Source organism: Semicossyphus pulcher, unplaced genomic scaffold (genome assembly GCF_022749685.1).
Source record: "Semicossyphus pulcher isolate SPU_LCO1_2020_fin unplaced genomic scaffold, fSemPul1.0.p SCAF_3, whole genome shotgun sequence".
NCBI classification, from domain to species: Eukaryota; Metazoa; Chordata; class Actinopteri; order Labriformes; family Labridae; genus Semicossyphus; species Semicossyphus pulcher.
This window is the reverse complement of record NW_027211704.1, coordinates 34,508,117-34,528,341: the sequence shown is the minus strand read 5'-3', so window position 1 is coordinate 34,528,341 and position 20,225 is coordinate 34,508,117. Positions and strand designations below refer to the sequence as shown.

The following is a 20,225-nucleotide window of genomic DNA, read 5'->3' as shown; positions in this document are numbered from 1 at the left end:
TTAGTCTCTGAGTGAAGCTGAAAACAGCAGACAGAAAGTCAGTCATGGCTCCCTCCCTCCTCTAACGTCTCTGAAGTTTACTTTCACCCTGAGTCCAGTTTTTTAGTCAAACTCACCTTCAGTGTGCGGAGCGTCAGCAGGTAGAAGCAGCAGTGTTGTAGTTTCTCTGTAGTGAAGAAGAATAATCACCTGTTTCCTGGTTTGTCTCAGGTGAATGTTGGGAAGGGTTGAGCTTTGTCACATGAATGCTGTTGCTGCACTTCTTACACACAGGGCTGTGTTCAAGTCCAAAGTACTGACACACACACACACCATCACAACTATCTCAGCTATGAGTGAGCAGTAGGTCCTGGTCCTTGCTTAGTGACTCATTTAAAAATAATGGCTGAACCTTGTACTAAGGAAACACCTCATCCTGCGTACCAAGTCACTTTACTTTATCATGTCACTTACTCCTACTTGTATAACAGTTGTATATACCTTGTATTTTTATATATATCCCTCATATTATTTATTTATCTATCTATCTATTCTTTTATTTTATTGTATTTATTTTATTTATATCCTTTGTTTATACTGCATTCACTGACTTGCTATTTTGTCTTGGTACTGCGGTAACACCAGAATTTCCCCCCTGGGGATCAATAAAGGATTATCTTATCTTGTCTTACCTACCCAGGTTTTACTACTTTATAAAACATTAACATTCAGATAGTTCAGATGGTTCACTGTGTCAAAGGCAGCTGACAGATGTAGCAGCAATAGAGCTGAGGTCTGTCCAGCAGCTTTAGCCAGACGCAGTGATTCCATTATCGACAGTAGTGCCGTTTTGGTAGAGAGGCCCCGCTTAAGGCCAGACTGATTTGGGTCCAACAGATTGTTGTTGGACAGGAAGTCAGAGACTTGCTTGAAAATTGTCAGTCAAGTATTTTTGACAGGAAGGGTAGAAGGGAGACTGGTCTGTTTTTTGAGCAGTGGGGTGACCTGAGCTTGCTTGAATGCAGTTGGGAACACACCCATTGACAGTGAAGAGTTGATAATGTGCGTGACTGCAGGGTTAAGTGTGGGGGAAATTGTTTCCACAGAGTACATGAAATATATGGCTGTAAGTGTGAGTGTATATGGTGTTGTTTGTTAAGTGTGTTAAGTAAAATAGATTGTTTAAAGTTACCAAGATTGCGATGCTAATTCTGCTAGCCCATTATGTGTATTTGTGTTTTTCAGTACCTTTATTTGGGAGGCAACAAATAAACAGCCTGAACTTAGAAGACACTGTCTCTCATTGAAGAACTGTCTACCTTTCTTCTGCCGAACTAATGATGGCCGTCAATGATTAAAGTTATTTTTGAATTATTTCTCAGGTCATGACTGGTCTGCAGGCTTCTTACTCTGATTTACTTTAACTTGCCGGCTGTAGTGACTATTTGTGTTCTTACTGGTTGGTGAAATCTTAACTGTTCAAATTAATCATTAGCTAAGAAGTGTTCTATTACAAGGAAACAGTTAAATGTTCGGACAGGCAGGAGGCTGCTGAGGGGCAGAGTCCAAACGTTCAGGTGGACGGTCTGGAGGCGGGGCAGAGTCCAAACCTTCAGGCGGACGACCTGGAGGCGGGGCAGAGGCTGACCAAGAGCCTTCAGTCGGGGGGACTAGAGGCCGATGGCCAGAGCAGATCTGGAGGGCAGCCTGGAGGGCAGCCAGGCAAGCAAAGCCTCTCAGGAGGGTGGCCAGGGTGCTTACCAGCTGGGCGGAGCTTCTTGGGAGGGCGGCCAGGAGGGCGGCTAGGCTGGCGGAGCCTCTCCGGAGGACAGGCAGGTGTCGGCCAGACCGCTGACCGGGAACCAGGAGCGGGTGTTGGCCGGACCGCCGACGGGGAACCAGGAGCGGGTGACAGCCGGACCGCCGACGGGGAACCAGGAGCAGGTGTCGGCTGGACTGCCAACGGGGAACCAGGAACTAGGGTCAGCTGGACCACCAACAGGGAACCAGAACCAGGTGTCAGCCAGACCACCAACGGGGAACCAGGAGCAGGTGTTGGCCGGACTGCCAACGGGGAACCAGGAGCAGGTGTCGGCCAGACCGCAGACGGGGAACCAGGATGGGAAATCTCCAGCTGGGCTAGAGGGGGTGTCGGCTGGGACGCCGATAGAGTGCCAGGAGGGGAATCCTCCATCTGGACCTGGGAAGCAGGAGTCGGCAGGGGAGCTGACTGGACCCAGGGAGCAGGAGTCGGCCGGGGAGCCGACTGGACCCAGGGAGCAGGAGTCGGCAGAGCCTCCGACAGGAACACAGGGGCAGGAGTCAGCAGGACCTCCGACCGGAACACAGGAGCAGGAGTCTACAGGGCCTCTGACCGGAACACAGGGGCCGGAGTCGGCAGGACCTCCGACCGGAACACAGGGGCGGGAGTCAGCAGGACCTCCAACCGGAACACAGGGGCAGGAGTCACCAGGGAGCTAGGCAGTGGAGGCTCTGGGCTGGGTAGAGGGGCGAGGAAGACGAGAGCCACGATGGCCACATCTTTTCCTGGTGCCTCCACGGGAGCCAGGGAAAATGACCAAGCGAGTCCCAGTCCAGGGAGACTGCTCAAGATCAAAATCTCCTCTCACATCTCTAAAAATGTTTTGAAAATATTTGATCTTTGAAAATAAATCTAAATTGTCCAAGTCCGCTGGGTCCATCTTTGGCTGGTTCATTCTGTCATGGTTCATTGTTCACAAAAAGGTGAGGACCCAGATGCAGGCTTATATGATTTAATAAAACAAAAGTCTGACTGAAAATCCTACAAAAACAGGAGAAAACACAAGGAGCCGGGGTAATACACAGGCAAACACAGGAAGACATACCTAGGGTTTTCACAGACAAAGACAATGAACTAGCACAGAGACAAGGGAGCACAGAGACTAAATAAACTTAGGAGGTGAGGCTAATCAGACACAGGTGAGACAATCAAAGTGCAGGTGAAAACAATCAGGGCAGGGCACATAATCAAACTAGTGGGAAACACAAAGGCAGGAAGTGGACCAACACGAGAGACAAGGTGACAAAGTAAAACAGGATATGATCAAACCAAAGAGACACAAGTGAAATACTTAACAAAACAAGACTAAATACTGACAAGAACACAGAATAAACTAAATGCAAAACTAAACGATGAGAACTCATGACAATAGACACAGTAACAATGTAAAACAAGAAATACACTGAACAAAAATATAAACGCAACACTTTTGTTTTTGCTCCCATTTTTCATGAGCTGAACTCAAAGATCGAAGACTTTTTCTATGTACACAAAAGGCCTATTTCTCTAAAATATTGTTCACAAATTTGTCTAAATCTGTGTTAGTGAGCACTTCTGCTTCGCCGAGATAATCCATCCACCTTACAGGTGTGGCATATCAAGATGCTGATTAGACAGCATGATTATTGCACAGGTGTGCCTTGGGCTGGCCACAATAAAAGGCCACTCTAAAATGTGCAGTTTTATCACACAGCACAATGCCACAGATGTCGCAAGTTTTGAGGGAGCGTGCAATTGGCATGCTTACTGCAGGAATGTCCACCAGAGCTGTTGCCCGTGAATTGAATGTTAATTTCTCTACCATAAGCTGTCTCCAAAGGCGTTTCAGAGAATTTGGCAGAACATCCAACCGGCCTCACAACCGCAGACCACGTGTAACACACCAGCCCAGGACCTCCACATCCAGCATCTTCACCTCCAAGATCGTCTGAGACCAGCCACCCAGACAGCTGCTGCAACAATCAGTTTGCATAACCAAAGAATTTCTGCACAAACTGTCAGAAACCGTCTCAGGGAAGCTCATCTGCACGCTTGCCGTCCTCATTGGGGTCTCGACCTGACTGCAGTTCGTCGTCGTAACCGACTTGAGTGGGCAAATGCTCACATTCGATGGCGTCTGGCACTTTGGAGAGGTGTTCTCTTCACGGATGAATCCCGGTTTTCACTGTACAGGGCAGACGGCAGACAACGTGTAAGGTCACGTGTGGGTGAGCGGTTTGCTGATGTCAGCGTTGTGAATCGAGTGGCCCATGGTGGCGGTGGGGTTATGGTATGGGCAGGCGTCTGTTATGGACAACGAACACAGGTGCATTTTATTGATGGCATTTTGAATGCACAGAGATACCATGACGAGATCCTGAGGCCCATTGTTGTGCCATTCATCCACGACCGTCACCTCATGTTGCAGCGTGATAATGCACGGCCCTATGTTGCAAGGATCTGTACACAATTCCTGGAAGCTGAAAACATCCCAGTTCTTGCAAGGCCAGCACACTCACCGGACATGTCACCCATTGAGCATGTTTGGGATGCTCTGGATCGGCGTACACGACAGCTTGTTCCAGTTCCTGCCAATATCCAGCAGCTTCACAGCCATTGAAGAGGAGTGGGCCAACATTCCACAGGCCACAATCAACAACCTGATCAACTCTACGAGAAGGAGATGTGTTGCACTGCGCGAGGATGATGGATGTATGATGGATTGATGATGGATTGATGATGGATGGATGGATGATGGATGGATGATGGATGAATGGATGATGGATGGATGATGGATGAATGGATGATGGATAGATGATGTCACATTCAGACAGACAACAGGACCCAACTGAGCAGACCTTAGACAGAGCAGATTCGTTTAACCGTTTATTGGCAGAGTTCGGTACACAGGAGATCAGTCAATGAGGCAGCAGAACAAAAATCGGAAGGCAAAGTCGTAGTCCAAAAACAGGCAAAAGTCAAAACCAAGGCAGCAAACTAGACAGGCAGAAGTACAAAAGCGCTGGACAAAAAGGAGAACACGAGGAAAACTGATCATACACTGGAAAACAAACACGGGGAATAAACGCCGGAAAACAACTCACGAAGGATGCAGACAATCTGACAAAGACACACTGGGGAAGACAGGCTAATATACACAAGAGGGGAGGAGACAACGAGACACAGGTGAAAACAATAAGCAATCACACACACAGGGAGTAAAGAAACCTCAAATGAACGCAAACAGGAAGTGGGGAGATTAACAAAATAAAACAGGAAGTACAGACAAAAACTCAGGACCTGATACTACCCCCCTCCTCTATGGCCGACTCCTGAAGGCCCAGGATCATGAGGGTGGTCGCGGTGGAAGTCTCTGATGAGGTCCGGGCCCACAATGTTCCAAGAAGAGACCCAAGACCTCTCCTCTGGTCCGTACCCCTCCCAATCTACGAGGTACTGGAAACCCCTCCCCCGACGGCGAACTGCCAGCAGTCTCCGGACTGTGTAAACAGGGCCCCCATCGACGATCTGGGCGGGAGGAGGGGGTCTGGCAGGAGGGACCAGAGGACTGGTTCTGACGGGCTGAACCTCACTGACATGAAAAGTGGGGTTCACACGAAGGGACCTAGGAAGTCTCAGTTTCACAGCAACAGGATTAATAACCTTTGACACCGGGAATGGTCCAAAAAAACGGGGCGCCAACTTATGGGACTGCAGCTTGAGGGGCAGATGTCTGGTGGACAACCACACGCATTGTCCAACTTCATAAGCTTGCGCTGCTCTCCTCCGGTCCACAAACTTATTGTAGGCCAGTGAGGACTTAAGGAGGTTCTGACGGGCACGGGTCTACATCCGACGGCAACGTCGGACCAAGGCGACAGCAGATGGGACGCTGACCTCCTTCTCCAGGGCAGCAAACAGAGGTGGCTGGTAACCGAAGACGCACTGGAATGGGGACAGGCCAGTGGAGGAGCAGGGTAGCGTGTTGTGGGCATACTCCATCCACATGACAAACTTGCTCCAGGAAGCAGGATTCTGGGAAGCCAGGCAGAGGAGTCCCTTCTCCAGCTCCTGGTTTAACCGCTCCGTCTGCCCATTGGTCTGAGGATGGTGGCCTGAGGTCAGACTAACCGTGGCGCCTATGAGCTGGCAGAACGCCCTCCAGAACTGGGCCACAAACTACGGACCCCGGTCGGACAGGACATTCCTGGGAAACCCAAAAACTCGACAAACATGAGACAAGAGCACCTCTGCTGTTTCTTTGGCAGAGGGAATTTTTGGTAACAGTATGAACCGAACCATCTTGGAGAAGTGGACTACTACTGTAAGCACTACAGTGTTACCCTCAGAAGGCGGTAGACCGGTGACAAAGTTGAGAGAAATGTCTGACCAGGGCCACTGTGGTACCGGTAGAGGCTGGCGAAGCCCGACACTAAGGGCGTTCTTGCTCTTGCTCTGTTCACAGGTGATGCAGGCCACCACGTATTCGTTGACATCATTCCTCATACCTGGCCACCAAAACCTCTCACGGACCCGGGACAGAGTTCTGCGGAAACCAGGATGACAGGAGAAGAGAGAAGAGTGAGCCCAAGTAATCACTGGCCCCCGAAGATCAGGGGTGACAAACAATTTGTTGGGAGGTACCTCTGGGGGAATCTGAACCCTTCGGTTAGCGTTCTTGACCCGCTCCTCGATCTCCCAGGTGACACAGCCCACTACACAAACTTCAGGGATAATTGTCTCCGAATCCTTAGGAGCAGAATCTCCCTTAAACAGTCTAGACAGGGCATCGGGCTTGACATTTTTAGAGCCTGGACGGTAAGAAATGCAAAAATTGAACCGTGAGAAAAATAGAGCCCACCTGGCTTGACGAGGGTTCAGTCTTTTAGCTGCTCTGATGTACTCAATGTCCTTGTGGTCCGTCCAGACCAGGAAGGACTGCTTAGCACCCTCCAGCCAATGCCTCCACTCCTCCAAAGCCAACTTGATCGCCAACAACTCACGATCCCCCACATCATAATTTCTCTCAGCCGAGGAAAACCTGCGGGACAGGAAGGCACAAGGGTGGAGCTTGTCGTCCTTTTCTGAGCGCTGAGAGAGAACCGCCCTAGCCCCCAAATCGGAGGCGTCCACCTCCACCACGAACTGTCGCTTAGGATCTGGAAGGATCAACACAGGGGCAGTGGTGAAACTGTTCTTGAGCCTTTGGAAGGCGGAATCTGCCTGGGGGGACCACTGGAACTGCACCTTGGAGGAGGTAAGAGCATGCAGAGGAGAAGCAACCTGGCTGATGTTACGGATGAACTTTCTATAAAAGTTAGCAAACCCCAGGAAGAGTTGAACCTCCTTCCTGGAAGTGGTAGTGGGCCAGTCCTGAACGGCCCAAACCTTCTCAGAATCCATGCTGACCCTCCCCTCAGACACCACAAACCCCAAAAAGGAGACAGTTGGCACATGAAAGTCCCACTTCTCTGCCTTAACAAACAATTGGCTAGCCAATAACAATTCTAACACCTGTCGTACATGCTTCTTGTGAGAATCAACATCTGAGGAGAAAATCAAAATGTCGTCCAGGTACACAAACACAAACTTGTTCAAACATTCACAGAGAACATCATTCACCATCGACTGGAACACAGCAGGAGCATTAGTGAGTCCAAAGGGCATGACAAGATACTCATAATGGCCAGTGGGAGTATTGAATGCCGTCTTCCACTCATCCCCCTCCCTGATGCGTACCAAATGGTAAGCATTTCGCAAGTCCAGCTTGGTAAAAATCTTGGCCCCCTGAAGGAGCTCGAAACCAGAGGAAATGAGTGGGAGGGGATACCTGTTCTTGACAGTAATGTCACTGAGTCCACGATAGTCAATGCAGGGTCGAAGAGCCTTATCCTTCTTTCCCACAAAGAAGAAACCGGCTCCAGCAGGGGATGAGGAAGGCCGGATGATTCCAGCCTTGAGAGCTGCACCAACGTACTCCTCCATAGCTCAATGTTCGGGTGCCGACAGGGAGTACAGGCGGCCATGAGGGGGCGAGGAGCCAGGAAGCAAGTCTATGGAGCAATCATAAGGGCGGTGAGGAGGTAAGGATGTAGCTTTAGTCTTATTAAATACCTGTTTGAGGTACAGGTAACAGGGTGGAACTGCGGACAAATCCGGAAACTCCTCCTCATCGACCTCTTCAGGTGAGGTGGACACCCCTTCAGAGCAGGAAACAGGTGGGTCCAAAAAACACTGCGTCTTACAGTTGCGCCCCCATGACAGAACCTTGCCGGAGGACCAATCTGTGTGTGGGTTGTGCTGAATTAACCATGGATAGCCTAAAACGAGTGGATGTTGAGGTGCATTGAACAGATGAAAAATTATTTGTTCTGTGTGAGTGTCAGGGAAAGTCAGAGTCACAGGAGATGTGCAGTGAGTAACCAGATGCATCATGTGGCCATCTAGGGCGGTGGCTGGCACGGGGGAATCTAAACGAACAAAAGATAGATTGAGTCTTTTAGCCAAACTTGTGTCCATTAAACTAGCATCAGCACCAGAATCAATGAGGGCAGTGTGAGGAAGAGTGAGAGATTCAGAGGAAAGGGAGACATGAGAAAACTCCCGGCAAGATCTGTTCTTACTGGAGGAGGCCCATACCTGCACAGATGTTGGACGCGAAGAAATGCTGCGACGTATAGGACAGCAAGAGACACTAAAGCATCAAGCTCAGAGGGCAGATCAAGGGGGGTTAAGTCCTGAACACGTTCTGACAGTCCATTAAAAAATGCATCAACCAAAGCAGGTTGGTTCCATCCGCTATATACCGCTAGTGTTCTGAATTCAATTGCATAGTCCATTACACTGGCAGGCTGATGATGGGTCATGGCCGAAGTTGCAGCACCCTCGCTGGGGGGCGAGGAAAACTCCTCTGCTGGAGACTTGACGTCAGTTGACCTAGCTGGGAAGCTAGCAGAGAAAAAGCTGCCTCTTGGTGTTTGTTAGACTCGTTTAACTCTAGTCTCAGAGAAGCCATTTGTTCCTCATGCATGCGAAGCCACTGAGCTTGGCTCCTCAGAGCCTCATGGACAGGCTCCGGGTCTGCGGGGTCCATAGTTGGGCAGATTGTACTGTCACGTTAAGACAGACAACAGGACCCAACTGAGCAGACCTTAGACAGAGCAGATTCGTTTAACCGTTTATTGGCAGAGTTCGGTACACAGGAGATCAGTCAATGAGGCAGCAGAACAAAAATCGGGAGGCAAAGTCGTAGTCCAAAAACAGGCAAAAGTCAAAACCAAGGCAGCAAACTAGACAGGCAGAAGTACAAAAGCGCTGGACAAAAAGGAGAACACGAGGAAAACTGATCATACACTGGAAAACAAACACGGGGAATAAACGCCGGAAAACAACTCACGAAGGATGCAGACAATCTGACAAAGACACACTGGGGAAGACAGGCCAATATACACAAGAGGGGAAGAGACAACGAGACACAGGTGAAAACAATAAGCAATCACACACACAGGGAGTAAAGAAACCTCAAATGAACGCAAACAGGAAGTGGGGAGATTAACAAAATAAAACAGGAAGTACAGACAAAAACTCAGGACCTGACAGATGATGGAAGGATGGATAATGGATGGATGATGGATGATGGATGGATGGATGATGAATGGAAGGCTGGATGATGGATGGATGGATGGATGGATGATGGACGGATGGTGAAATAGTTTTTATGTTACATCTATTTAAACTGGATCATGTAAAAAACATCTCCAGCTGCCGTTTTGCAGCTGCCAGCACGTTTTCATGCACTTCTTTTACTGCAGCTTAAGTAATATAGACTTCTTTAAAAGAAGCATTTTGCTGCATGAAAGAAGGCTCTACTTATTATAGTTTTTATTTGATTTATATTTAGGATATTTGTTTCTATGATTTATTTCTAACTGCTCTGTTCCACTGTCACACACAACTCCAGTGGTAACCTTCAGTTTATCAGCAGGACTAAAGAATGGAGACATCCTCTCAGTGTGTGTGTGTATCTGTTGTAAACAGTATTCACACAATTCAATCAGCACATTACTGGAAACATCAAAGCAAATGATGGTAAATGATGGCGTTTGATGCCAAGTGTAATCACTAACACTGCTATATTTGCACAATATAATGACTTGTACTCACAATATCAAATATATCACATACTCATTCACAAATCATTGAAATAATTGGAACACTTTTATGACCCTGAAGGCTGAAATCAGATATGAACACATGAACAGACACTCATTTTTGAATCCTCTTTTTATTGAGACAAGAAATCAAACATCCATCAGATATTTGAACATCTCTTGTGAACTGTTCTGCTCTCCTTTTTTAAACACACATCAAAGTGAAAAAACAAAGCAAAATGAAACGACTGATTAAAGGAGTGAATATAGTAAATACAGCAACATTACAGGACATGTCATCAAATCTGTGTATCCATACATCCTTCAACTCTCCCCTTATATTCTGTGTGTGTGGGTATCAGTCCTTACACTCACAATCGGACTTTGAAAATAAACACATGAAGAGAAAATAGGAAGAAAAAAATCAAAGTGAACACAGTTAAGAATATTGACACTTCTCTCTCCCTCTTTTTTCCCCTTTATTCTGCATCTTCCCTCCATCATATCTCACCTTGTTTTTCTTTTATAGGATTAGAGACTCAAACTATGTGATCATAATATTAAAGACACAAAACATTTCAAACTGTAATCAAGGGGACGTACAAGTTGCACATTCATTAAGATCAAATCTGATCTAATCTAACACTGTAACAGGGCAAATTCTACCTGCCTCTGCAAATGCCCCTATAACTACCTTCATACTGATCTGATATGCGTATGGATAGCTCCATCATAACGAGCTCAAAAAGAGCTTTAAAATCATATATTGCATGAATGACAACAATAACAACATTTCTTATCAGAATAAACAGATAGAATATTCAGAATTTTGCATTGGATTCTGTTATTGGGGCAGCTGTGAACGGTTCTGTAAGCAACAGAAACACAAAATAATACAAAAAACTCAAAATGGTAACGCTTCATATTAAGGTCTTTGTAATAACTGTTAGTTAATAGGTAATAAGACCCTTATAAGTCCTTATAAGATGCTTATTAACATTAAATATATATTAATAAGACGACAGTATATGTGTTAATAATAATAATATAATCATGATTATTGTTAGATTGTAAGACATTTATAAGCACTTATAAGAAAATTGTAAACAATTTATAGACCGCTTTAGAGCGTTAATAGAAGCCTTATAAGTTTCTTATAATTGTTAATAATAGCATTACAAACTCATTCATTGAGTCTTACTCACTAACCTATTACTCATACAATACAGTTGTACAGCTGTTTTATTAAGATTAATACACACTTTAATGCAGTAAGTAGCTAATAACTATGCCCATATTAACACTTAATTATGCTTTTTGCAGCTACTGGATCTAAAGCGAGAACAGTCCATTATTAAGGTTAATGAATCCTTTATTATGCACTTGGCTATCCATACGCATATCAGATCAATATGAAGGTAGTTAAAGGGCATTTGCAGAGGCATGCAGAAGTTGCCCTGTTGCAGTGTTAGAGGTCAAAGGTCAAATTCTGTGGTCCTCAGTGTCATGAAAATGAGACTGGTAGATATTATATATATATATATATATATATATATATATATATATGTATATAGAATATAGTCTAAGCTTTACAATGATATATGACTTCATGATATTCTGTGTAGGTTAATCTCTTTTATATTGGCTCTATGTGAAAAATGGCAAAAAAAAACATGAAAAAATTGTCATGATGGAGGGATGACAAAAGGAATGATAGCACGTAGAAAGCTACCATTGCTGCAATGCTATCATACATTTTCCAACACTAGAGACATAGACCTTTATAAAAATCATTATGAGACATGGTCCCTCCAAATTGGCCCGACGTCCAAATTCTGGGTGTCTGGCTCATGGACTCTTTGTATTGAACTGAATGGTTCCATGTTTACTCCACTGTATGTGAACCCTCACTGTTCTATTGATCTGTTTTTAATCCACCTGCCACAAATTAACTTTCACCACCTTCAGATTAAACAATCTATCAGACCTGTTGTTGTGTCACACACACCTTCCCAGGTAATATCTTCAGTTTATCACCAGTACTAATGGCTGGAAACATTCTCTCAGTGAAAGTGTGTGTGAAGGTGTGTATGTGTGTGTAAGTATCCGGATCAGAGAACGACAGCTCTCCTCTGTTCCAGTCCAGATTCACTCTGATCCTCTGGAGCTGCTTCTTCACTGAGAGAGCAGTGAGTGGAGATGATGGTGAGCGTGCTGAGTATTTACCTTTATAGAACTGTATACTCCATGTTTTAGACCAAATGCCTCCCTTCCTCTGGACAGACTCTGCTAACACACCAAAAAACCAGACTGTACTGTCTCTAACCTCGACCTCCCAGCTGTGAGTCCCTGAGTTAAAGCCCTCAGAGCCCAGGACAGAGCAGGAAGAATCAAACCTCTCTGGATTATCAGGAAGCTGCTGCTCCTCTCCTACTCTCACACAGGTCAGATCTTCAGACAGGATGAGGTTAGGTTGAGCAGTGTTAGGGTCCAGAATCACAGGAGTGTAGGAGACCATGTCCTTCATCTTGTCCCAGATGTTGAAGCTCAGGTTGCCCAGGTGTTTGGCCACATCTATCAGAGCTCCTGAGGGCAGCTGTGGCTCCTCCAGCAGGGGGCGCTGCTGGACTCTTTCCACTGCAGCCTTGTAGTTGTGCAGGAATGAGACGTCTGCAGCTCTCAGCTCCTCCTCTGTGGCTCTGACTGTGTCTGAAAGAGCTGCTATCTCTCTGCTCAGAGCCTCCATCTTCTCCTTCATCCTCTGACTCCTCTGCTCCTCTTCCTCCCTCAGTGCAGACATCCTGGCCTCCTCTTCCTCCTCTAGAAACTGGTGAAGCTTCTTAAACTGCGCCTTAATCTGCCTCTCTGTGTGTCGGGCCTGGACCTGTATGTGTTCTGCTGTTCGATCAAACTTCACTTTAACTTGTTTAAAAACCTTTAACTTCTCCTTTAAGGGCTCCAGAGTTTCCTGAAGTTTCTTCTTGTGTTCTCGAGCAGCTTCATCGATGGGTCTGATTCTGTGGTTGGTGTGTTTTTCTGAATCTCTGCAGACGAGACACAGCGGCTGCTGATGGTCCAGACAGAAGAGTTTGAGTTTCTCAGAGTGCAGACTGCAGAGAGCCTCTGAAGCTCTCTGATCTCTCACCAGTAAGAAGGCCTCACACAGGTTCTTTAAAGCTAGACTGACAGGTGGTTCTTCCTTTGAAGATCTTCTGTTACAAACTGGACACTCTCGTTTTGGTCTCTCTCTCCACCAGCTCTTCAGACAGTCTTTACAGAAGCTGTGGCTACATGACAGAACAACAGGATCTCTGAAGACGTCCTGACAGACCGAACAGCAGAGATCCTTCCCTGATCTGGAAGCCATTTAGTCTCTGAGTGAAGCTGAAAACAGCAGACAGAAAGTCAGTCATGGCTCCCTCCCTCCTCTAACGTCTCTGAAGTTTACTTTCACCCTGAGTCCAGTTTTTTAGTCAAACTCACCTTCAGTGTGCGGAGCGTCAGCAGGTAGAAGCAGCAGTGTTGTAGTTTCTCTGTAGTGAAGAAGAATAATCACCTGTTTCCTGGTTTGTCTCAGGTGAATGTTGTGAAGGGTTGAGCTTTGTCACATGAATGCTGTTGCTGCACCTCTTACACACAGGGCTGTGTTCAAGTCCAAAGTACTGACACACACACACACACACACACACACACACACACACACACACCATCACAACTATCTCAGCTATGAGTGAGCAGTAGGTCCTGGTCCTTGCTTAGTGAGACTCATTTAAAAATAATGGCTGAACCTTGTACTAAGGAAACACCTCATCCTGCGTACCAAGTCACTTTACTTTATCATGTCACTTACTCCTACTTGTATAACAGTTGTATATACCTTGTATTTTTATATATATCCCTCATATTTTTTATTTATCGATCTATCTATTCTTTTTTTTTATTGTATTTATTTTATTTATATCCTTTGTTTATACTGCATTCACTGACTTGCTATTTTGTCTTGGTACTGCGGTAACACCAGAATTTCCCCCCTGGGGATCAATAAAGGATTATCTTATCTTGTCTTACCTACCCAGGTTTTACTACTTTACAAAACATTAACATTCAGATAGTTCAGATGGTTCACTGTGTCAAAGGCAGCTGACAGATGTAGCAGCAATAGAGCTGAGGTCTGTCCAGCAGCTTTAGCCAGACGCAGTGATTACCAAAACGGCACTACTGTCGATAATGGAGAGAGGCCCCGCTTAAGGCCAGACTGATTTGGGTCCAACAGATTGTTGTTGGACAGGAAGTCAGAGACTTGATTGAAAATTGTCAGTAAAGTATTTTTGACAGGAAGGGTAGAAGGGAGACTGGTCTGTAGTTTTCAACCTGGTTTGGGTTGAGGGTGGGTTTTTTGAGCAGTGGGGTGACCTGAGCTTGCTTGAATGCAGTTGGGAACACACCCACTGACAGTGAAGAGTTGATAATGTGCGTGACTGCAGGGTTAAGTGTGGGGGAAATTGTTTCCACAGAGTACATGAAATATATGGCTGTAAGTGTGAGTGTATATGGTGTTGTTTGTTAAGTGTGTTAAGTAAAATGGATTGTTTAAAATTACCAAGATTGTGATGCTAATTCTGCTAGCCCGTTATGTGTATTTGTGTTTTTCAGTACCTTTATTTGGGAGGCAACAAATAAACAGCCTGAACTTAGAAGACACTGTCTCTCATTGAAGAACTGTCCACCTTTCTTCTGCCGAATTAATGATGGCCGTCAATGATTAAAGTTATTTTTGAATTATTTCTCAGGTCATGACTGGTCTGCAGGCTTCTTACTCCGATTTACTTTAACTTGCCGGCTGTAGTGACTATTTGTGTTCTTACTGGTTGGTGAAATCATAACTGTTCAAATTAATCATTAGCTAAGAAGTATTCTATTACAAGGAAACAGTTAAATGTTCGGACAGGCAGGAGGCTGCTGAGGGGCAGAGTCCAAACGTTCAGGTGGACGGCCTGGAGGCGGGGCAGAGTCCAAACCTTCAGGCGAACGACCTGGAGGCGGGGCAGAGGCTGACCAAGAGCCTTCAGTCGGGGGGACTAGAGGCCGATGGCCAGAGCAGATCTGGAGGGCGGCCTGGAGGGCAGCCAGGCAAGCAAAGCCTCTCAGGAGGGTGGCCAGGGTGCTTACCAGCTGGGCGGAGCCCCTTGGGAGGGCGGCCAGGCTGGCGGAGCCTCTCCGGAGGACAGGCAGGTGTCGGCCGGACCACTGACGGGGAACCAGGAGCGGGTGTTGGCCGAACCGCCGACGGGGAACCAGGAGCGGGTGTCGGCCGGACCGCCGACGGGGAACCAGGAGCAGGTGTCGGCTGGACTGCCAACGGGGAACCAGGAACTAGGGTCAGCCGGACCACCAACAGGGAACCAGAACCAGGTGTCAGCCAGACCACCAACGGGGAACCAGGAGCAGGTGTTGGCCGGACTGCCAACGGGGAACCAGGAGCAGGTTTCGGCCAGACCGCCGACGGGGAACCAGGATGGGATGCTGATGGAGTGCCAGGAGGGGAATCCTCCATCTGGACCTGGGAAGCAGGAGTCGGCGGGGGAGCTGACTGGACCCAGGGAGCAGGAGTCGGCCGGGGAGCCGACTGGACCCAGGGAGCAGGAGTCGGCAGAGCCTCCGACAGGAACACAGGGGCAGGAGTCAGCAGGACCTCCGACTGGAACACAGGAGCAGGAGTCGACAGGGCCTCTGACCGGAACACAGGGGCCGGAGTCGGCAGGACCTCCGACCGGAACACAGGGGCAGGAGTCAGCAGGACCTCCAACCGGAACACAGGGGCAGGAGTCACCAGGGAGCTAGGCAGTGGAGGCTCTGGGGCTCTGGGCTGGGTAGAGGGGCGAGGAAGACGAGAGCCACGATGGCCACATCTTTTCCTGGTGCCTCCACGGGAGCCAGGGAAAATGACCAAGCGAGTCCCAGTCCAGGGAGACTGCTCAAGATCAAAATCTCCTCTCACATCTCTCAAAATGTTTTGAAAATATTTGATCTTTGAAAATAAATCTAAATTGTCCAAGTCCGCTGGGTCCATCTTTGGCTGGTTCATTCTGTCATGGTTCATTGTTCACAAAAAGGTGAGGACCCAGATGCAGGCTTATATGATTTAATAAAACAAAAGTCCAACTGAAAATCCTACAAAAACAGGAGAAAACACAAGGAGCCGGGTAATCAAAAATCCAAAATAATACACAGGCAAACACAGGAAGACATACCTAGGGTTTTCACAGACAAAGACAATGAACTAGCACAGAGACAAGGGAGCACGGAGACTAAATAAACTTAGGAGGTGATGCTAACCAGACACAAGTGAGACAATCAAGGTGCAGGTGAAAACAATCAGGGCAGGGCACATAATCAAACTAGTGGGAAACACAAAGGCAGGAAGTGGACCAACACGAGAGACAAGGTGACAAAGTAAAACAGGATATGATCAAACCAAAGAGACACAAGTGAAATACTTAACAAAACAAGACTAAATACTGACAAGAACACAGAATAAACTAAATGCAAAACTAAACGATGAGAACTCATGACAATAGACAAAGTAACAAGGTAAAACAAGAAATACACTGAACAAAAATATAAACGCAACACTTCTGTTTTTGCTCCCATTTTTCATGAGCTGAACTCAAAGATCGAAGACTTTTTCTATGTACACAAAAGGCCTATTTCTCTAAAATATTGTTCACAAATGTGTCTAAATCTGTGTTAGTGAGCACTTCTGCTTCGCCGAGATAATCCATCCACCTCACAGGTGTGGCATATCAAGATGCTGATTAGACAGCATGATTATTGCACAGGTGTGCCTTGGGCTGGCCACAATAAAAGGCCACTCTAAAATGTGCAGTTTTATCACACAGCACAATGCCACAGATGTCGCAAGTTTTGAGGGAGCGTGCAATTGGCATGCTGACTGCAGGAATGTCCACAAGAGCTGTTTCCCGTGAATTGAATGTTCATTTCTCTACCATAAGCCGTCTCCAAAGGCGTTTCAGAGAATTTGGCAGAACATCCAACCGGCCTCACAACCGCAGACCACGTGTAACACACCAGCCTAGGACCTCCACATCCAGCATCTTCACCTCCAAGATCGTCTGAGACCAGCCACCCAGACAGCTGCTGCAACAATCAGTTTGCATAACCAAAGAATTTCTGCACAAACTGTCAGAAACCGTCTCAGGGAAGCTCATCTGCACGCTTGCCGTCCTCATTGGGGTCTCGACCTGACTGCAGTTCGTCGTCATAACCGACTTGAGTGGGCAAATGCTCACATTCGATGGCGTCTGGCACTTTGGAGAGGTGTTCTCTTCACGGATGAATCCCGGTTTTCACTGTACAGGGCAGACGGCAGACAGCGTGTAAGGCCGCGTGTGGGTGAGCGGTTTGCTGATGTCAGCGTTGTGAATCGAGTGGCCCATGGTGGCGGTGGGGTTATGGTATGGGCAGGCGTCTGTTATGGACAACGAACACAGGTGCATTTTATTGATGGCATTTTGAATGCACAGAGATACCATGACGAGATCCTGAGGCCCATTGTTGTGCCATTCATCCACGACCATCACCTCATGTTGCAGCATGATAATGCACGGCCCCAAGTTGCAAGGATCTGTACACAATTCCTGGAAGCTGAAAAAACATCCCAGTTCTTGCAAGGCCAGCACACTCACCGGACATGTCACCCATTGAGCATGTTTGGGATGCTCTGGAGCGGCGTACACGACAGCTTGTTCCAGTTCCTGCCAATATCCAGCAGCTTCACAGCCATTGAAGAGGAGTGGACCAACATCCACAGGCCACAATCAACAACCTGATCAACTCTATGAGAAGGAGATGTGTTGCACTGCGTGAGGATGATGGATGTATGATGGATTGATGATGGATGGATGGATGATGGATTGATGATGAATGGATGGATGATGAATGGGTGGATGGATATATGATTGATGGATGATGGATGGATAGATGGATATATGATTGATGGATGATGGATGGATAGATGGATATATGATTGATGGATGATGGATGCATAGATGGATATATGATTGATGGGTCATGGATGGATAGATGGATATATGATAGATGGATATATGATTGATGGATGATGGATGAATGGATGATGGATAGATGATGTCTCATTCAGACAGACAATAGGACCCAACTGAGCAGACCTTAGACAGAGCAGATTCGTTTAACCGTTTATTGGCAGAGTTCGGTACACAGGAGATCAGTCAATGAGGCAGCAGAACAAAAATCGGGAGGCAAAGTCGTAGTCCAAAAACAGGCAAAAGTCAAAACCAAGGCAGCAAACTAGACAGGCAGAAGTACAAAAGCGCTGGACAAAAAGGAGAACACGAGGAAAACTGATCATACACTGGAAAACAAACACGAGGAATAAACGCCGGAAAACAACTCACGAAGGATGCAGACAATCTGACAAAGACACACTGGGGAAGACAGGCCAATATACACAAGAGGGGAGGAGACAACGAGACACAGGTGAAAACAATAAGCAATCACACACACAGGGAGTAAAGAAACCTCAAATGAACGCAAACAGGAAGTGGGGAGATTAACAAAATTAAACAGGAAGTACAGACAAAAACTCAGGACCTGATACTACCTCCCTCCTCTATGGCCGACTCCTGAAGGCCCAGGATCATGAGGGTGGTCGCAGTGGAAGTCTCTGATGAGGTCCGGGCCCACAATGTTCCAAGAAGAGACCCAAGACCTCTCCTCTGGTCCGTACCCCTCCCAATCTACGAGGTACTGGAAACCCCTCCCCCGACAGCGAACTGCCAGCAGTCTCCGGACTGTGTGAACAGGGCCCCCATCGACGATCTGGGCGGGAGGAGGGGGTCTGGCAGGAGGGACCAGAGGACTGGTTCTGACGGGCTGAACCTCACTGACATGAAAAGTGGGGTTCACACGAAGGGACCTAGGAAGTCTCAGTTTCACAGCAACAGGATTAATAACCTTTGACACCGGGAATGGTCCAAAAAAACGGGGCGCCAACTTATGGGACTGCAGCTTGAGGGGCAGATGTCTGGTGGACAACCACACGCATTGTCCAACTTCATAAGCTGGCGCTGCTCTCCTCCGGTCCACAAACTTCTTGTAGGCCAGTGAGGACTTAAGGAGGTTCTGACGGGCGCGGGTCCACATCCGACGGCAACGTCGGACCAAGGCAACAGCAGACGGGACGCTGACCTCCTTCTCCAGGGCAGCAAACAGAGGTGGCTGGTAACCGAAGATGCACTGGAATGGGGACAGGCCAGTGGAGGAGCAGGGGAGCGTGTTGTGGGCATACTCCATCCACATGACAAACTTGCTCCAGGAAGCAGGATTCTGGGAAGCCTGGCAGGGGAGTCCCTTCTCCAGCTCCTGGTTTAACCGCTCCGTCTGCCCATTGGTCTGAGGATGGTGGCCTGAGGTCAGACTAACCGTGGCGCCTATGAGCTGGCAGAACGCCCTCCAGAACTGGGCCACAAACTGCGGACCCCGGTCAGACAGGACATTCCTGGGAAACCCAAAAACTCGACAAACATGAGACAAGAGCACCTCTGCTGTTTCTTTGGCAGAGGGAATTTTTGGTAACGGTATGAACCGAACCATCTTGGAGAAGTGGACTACTACTGTAAGCACTACAGTGTTACCCTCAGAAGGCGGTAGACCGGTGACAAAGTCGAGAGAAATGTCCAACCAGGGCCGCTGTGGTACCGGTAGAGGCTGGAGAAGCCCGACACTAAGGGCGTTCTTGCTCTTGCTCTGTTCACAGGTGATGCAGGCCACCATGTATTCGTTGACATCATTCCTCATACCTGGCCACCAAAACCTCTCGCGGACCCGGGACAGAGTTCTGCGGAAACCAGGATGACAGGAGAAGAGAGAAGAGTGAGCCCAAGTAATCACTGGCCCCCGAAAATCAGGGGTGACAAACAATTTGTTGGGAGGTACCTCTGGGGGAATCTGAACCCCTCAGTTAGCGTTCTTGACCCGCTCCTCGATCTCCCAGGTGACACAGCTCACTACACAAACTTCAGGGATAATTGTCTCCGAATCCTTAGGAACAGAATCTCCCTTAAACAGTCTAGACAGGGCATCCGGCTTGACATTTTTAGAGCCTGGACGGTAAGAAATGCAAAAATTGAACCGTGAGAAAAATAGGGCCCACCTGGCTTGACGAGGGTTCAGTCTTTTAGCTGCTCTGATGTACTCAATGTCCTTGTGGTCCGTCCAGACCAGGAAGGACTGCTCAG

General features: G+C 47.4%; 2 protein-coding genes across 2 annotated transcripts; one reads left to right on the top strand and one right to left on the bottom strand.

The window, feature by feature from the left end:
• Window positions 1-11,911: 11,911 nt before the first annotated feature.
• On the bottom strand, window positions 11,912-13,297 carry LOC138605671 (nuclear factor 7, brain-like). Its single transcript, XM_069678066.1, has one exon. The coding sequence runs from the start codon at window positions 13,295-13,297 to the stop codon at window positions 11,912-11,914; it is 1,386 nt and encodes a 461-aa protein (XP_069534167.1).
• Window positions 13,298-15,018: 1,721 nt separating this feature from the next.
• On the top strand, window positions 15,019-15,771 carry LOC138605289 (proline-rich protein 2-like). Its single transcript, XM_069677435.1, has one exon. The coding sequence runs from the start codon at window positions 15,019-15,021 to the stop codon at window positions 15,769-15,771; it is 753 nt and encodes a 250-aa protein (XP_069533536.1).
• Window positions 15,772-20,225: the final 4,454 nt, after the last annotated feature.

Coding starts and splice junctions, on each gene's coding strand:
- LOC138605289 (XM_069677435.1), top strand. CDS start 15,019: ATGGCCAGAGCAGATCTGGAGGGCGGCCTGGAGGGCAGCCAGGCAAGC.
- LOC138605671 (XM_069678066.1), bottom strand. CDS start 13,297: ATGGCTTCCAGATCAGGGAAGGATCTCTGCTGTTCGGTCTGTCAGGAC.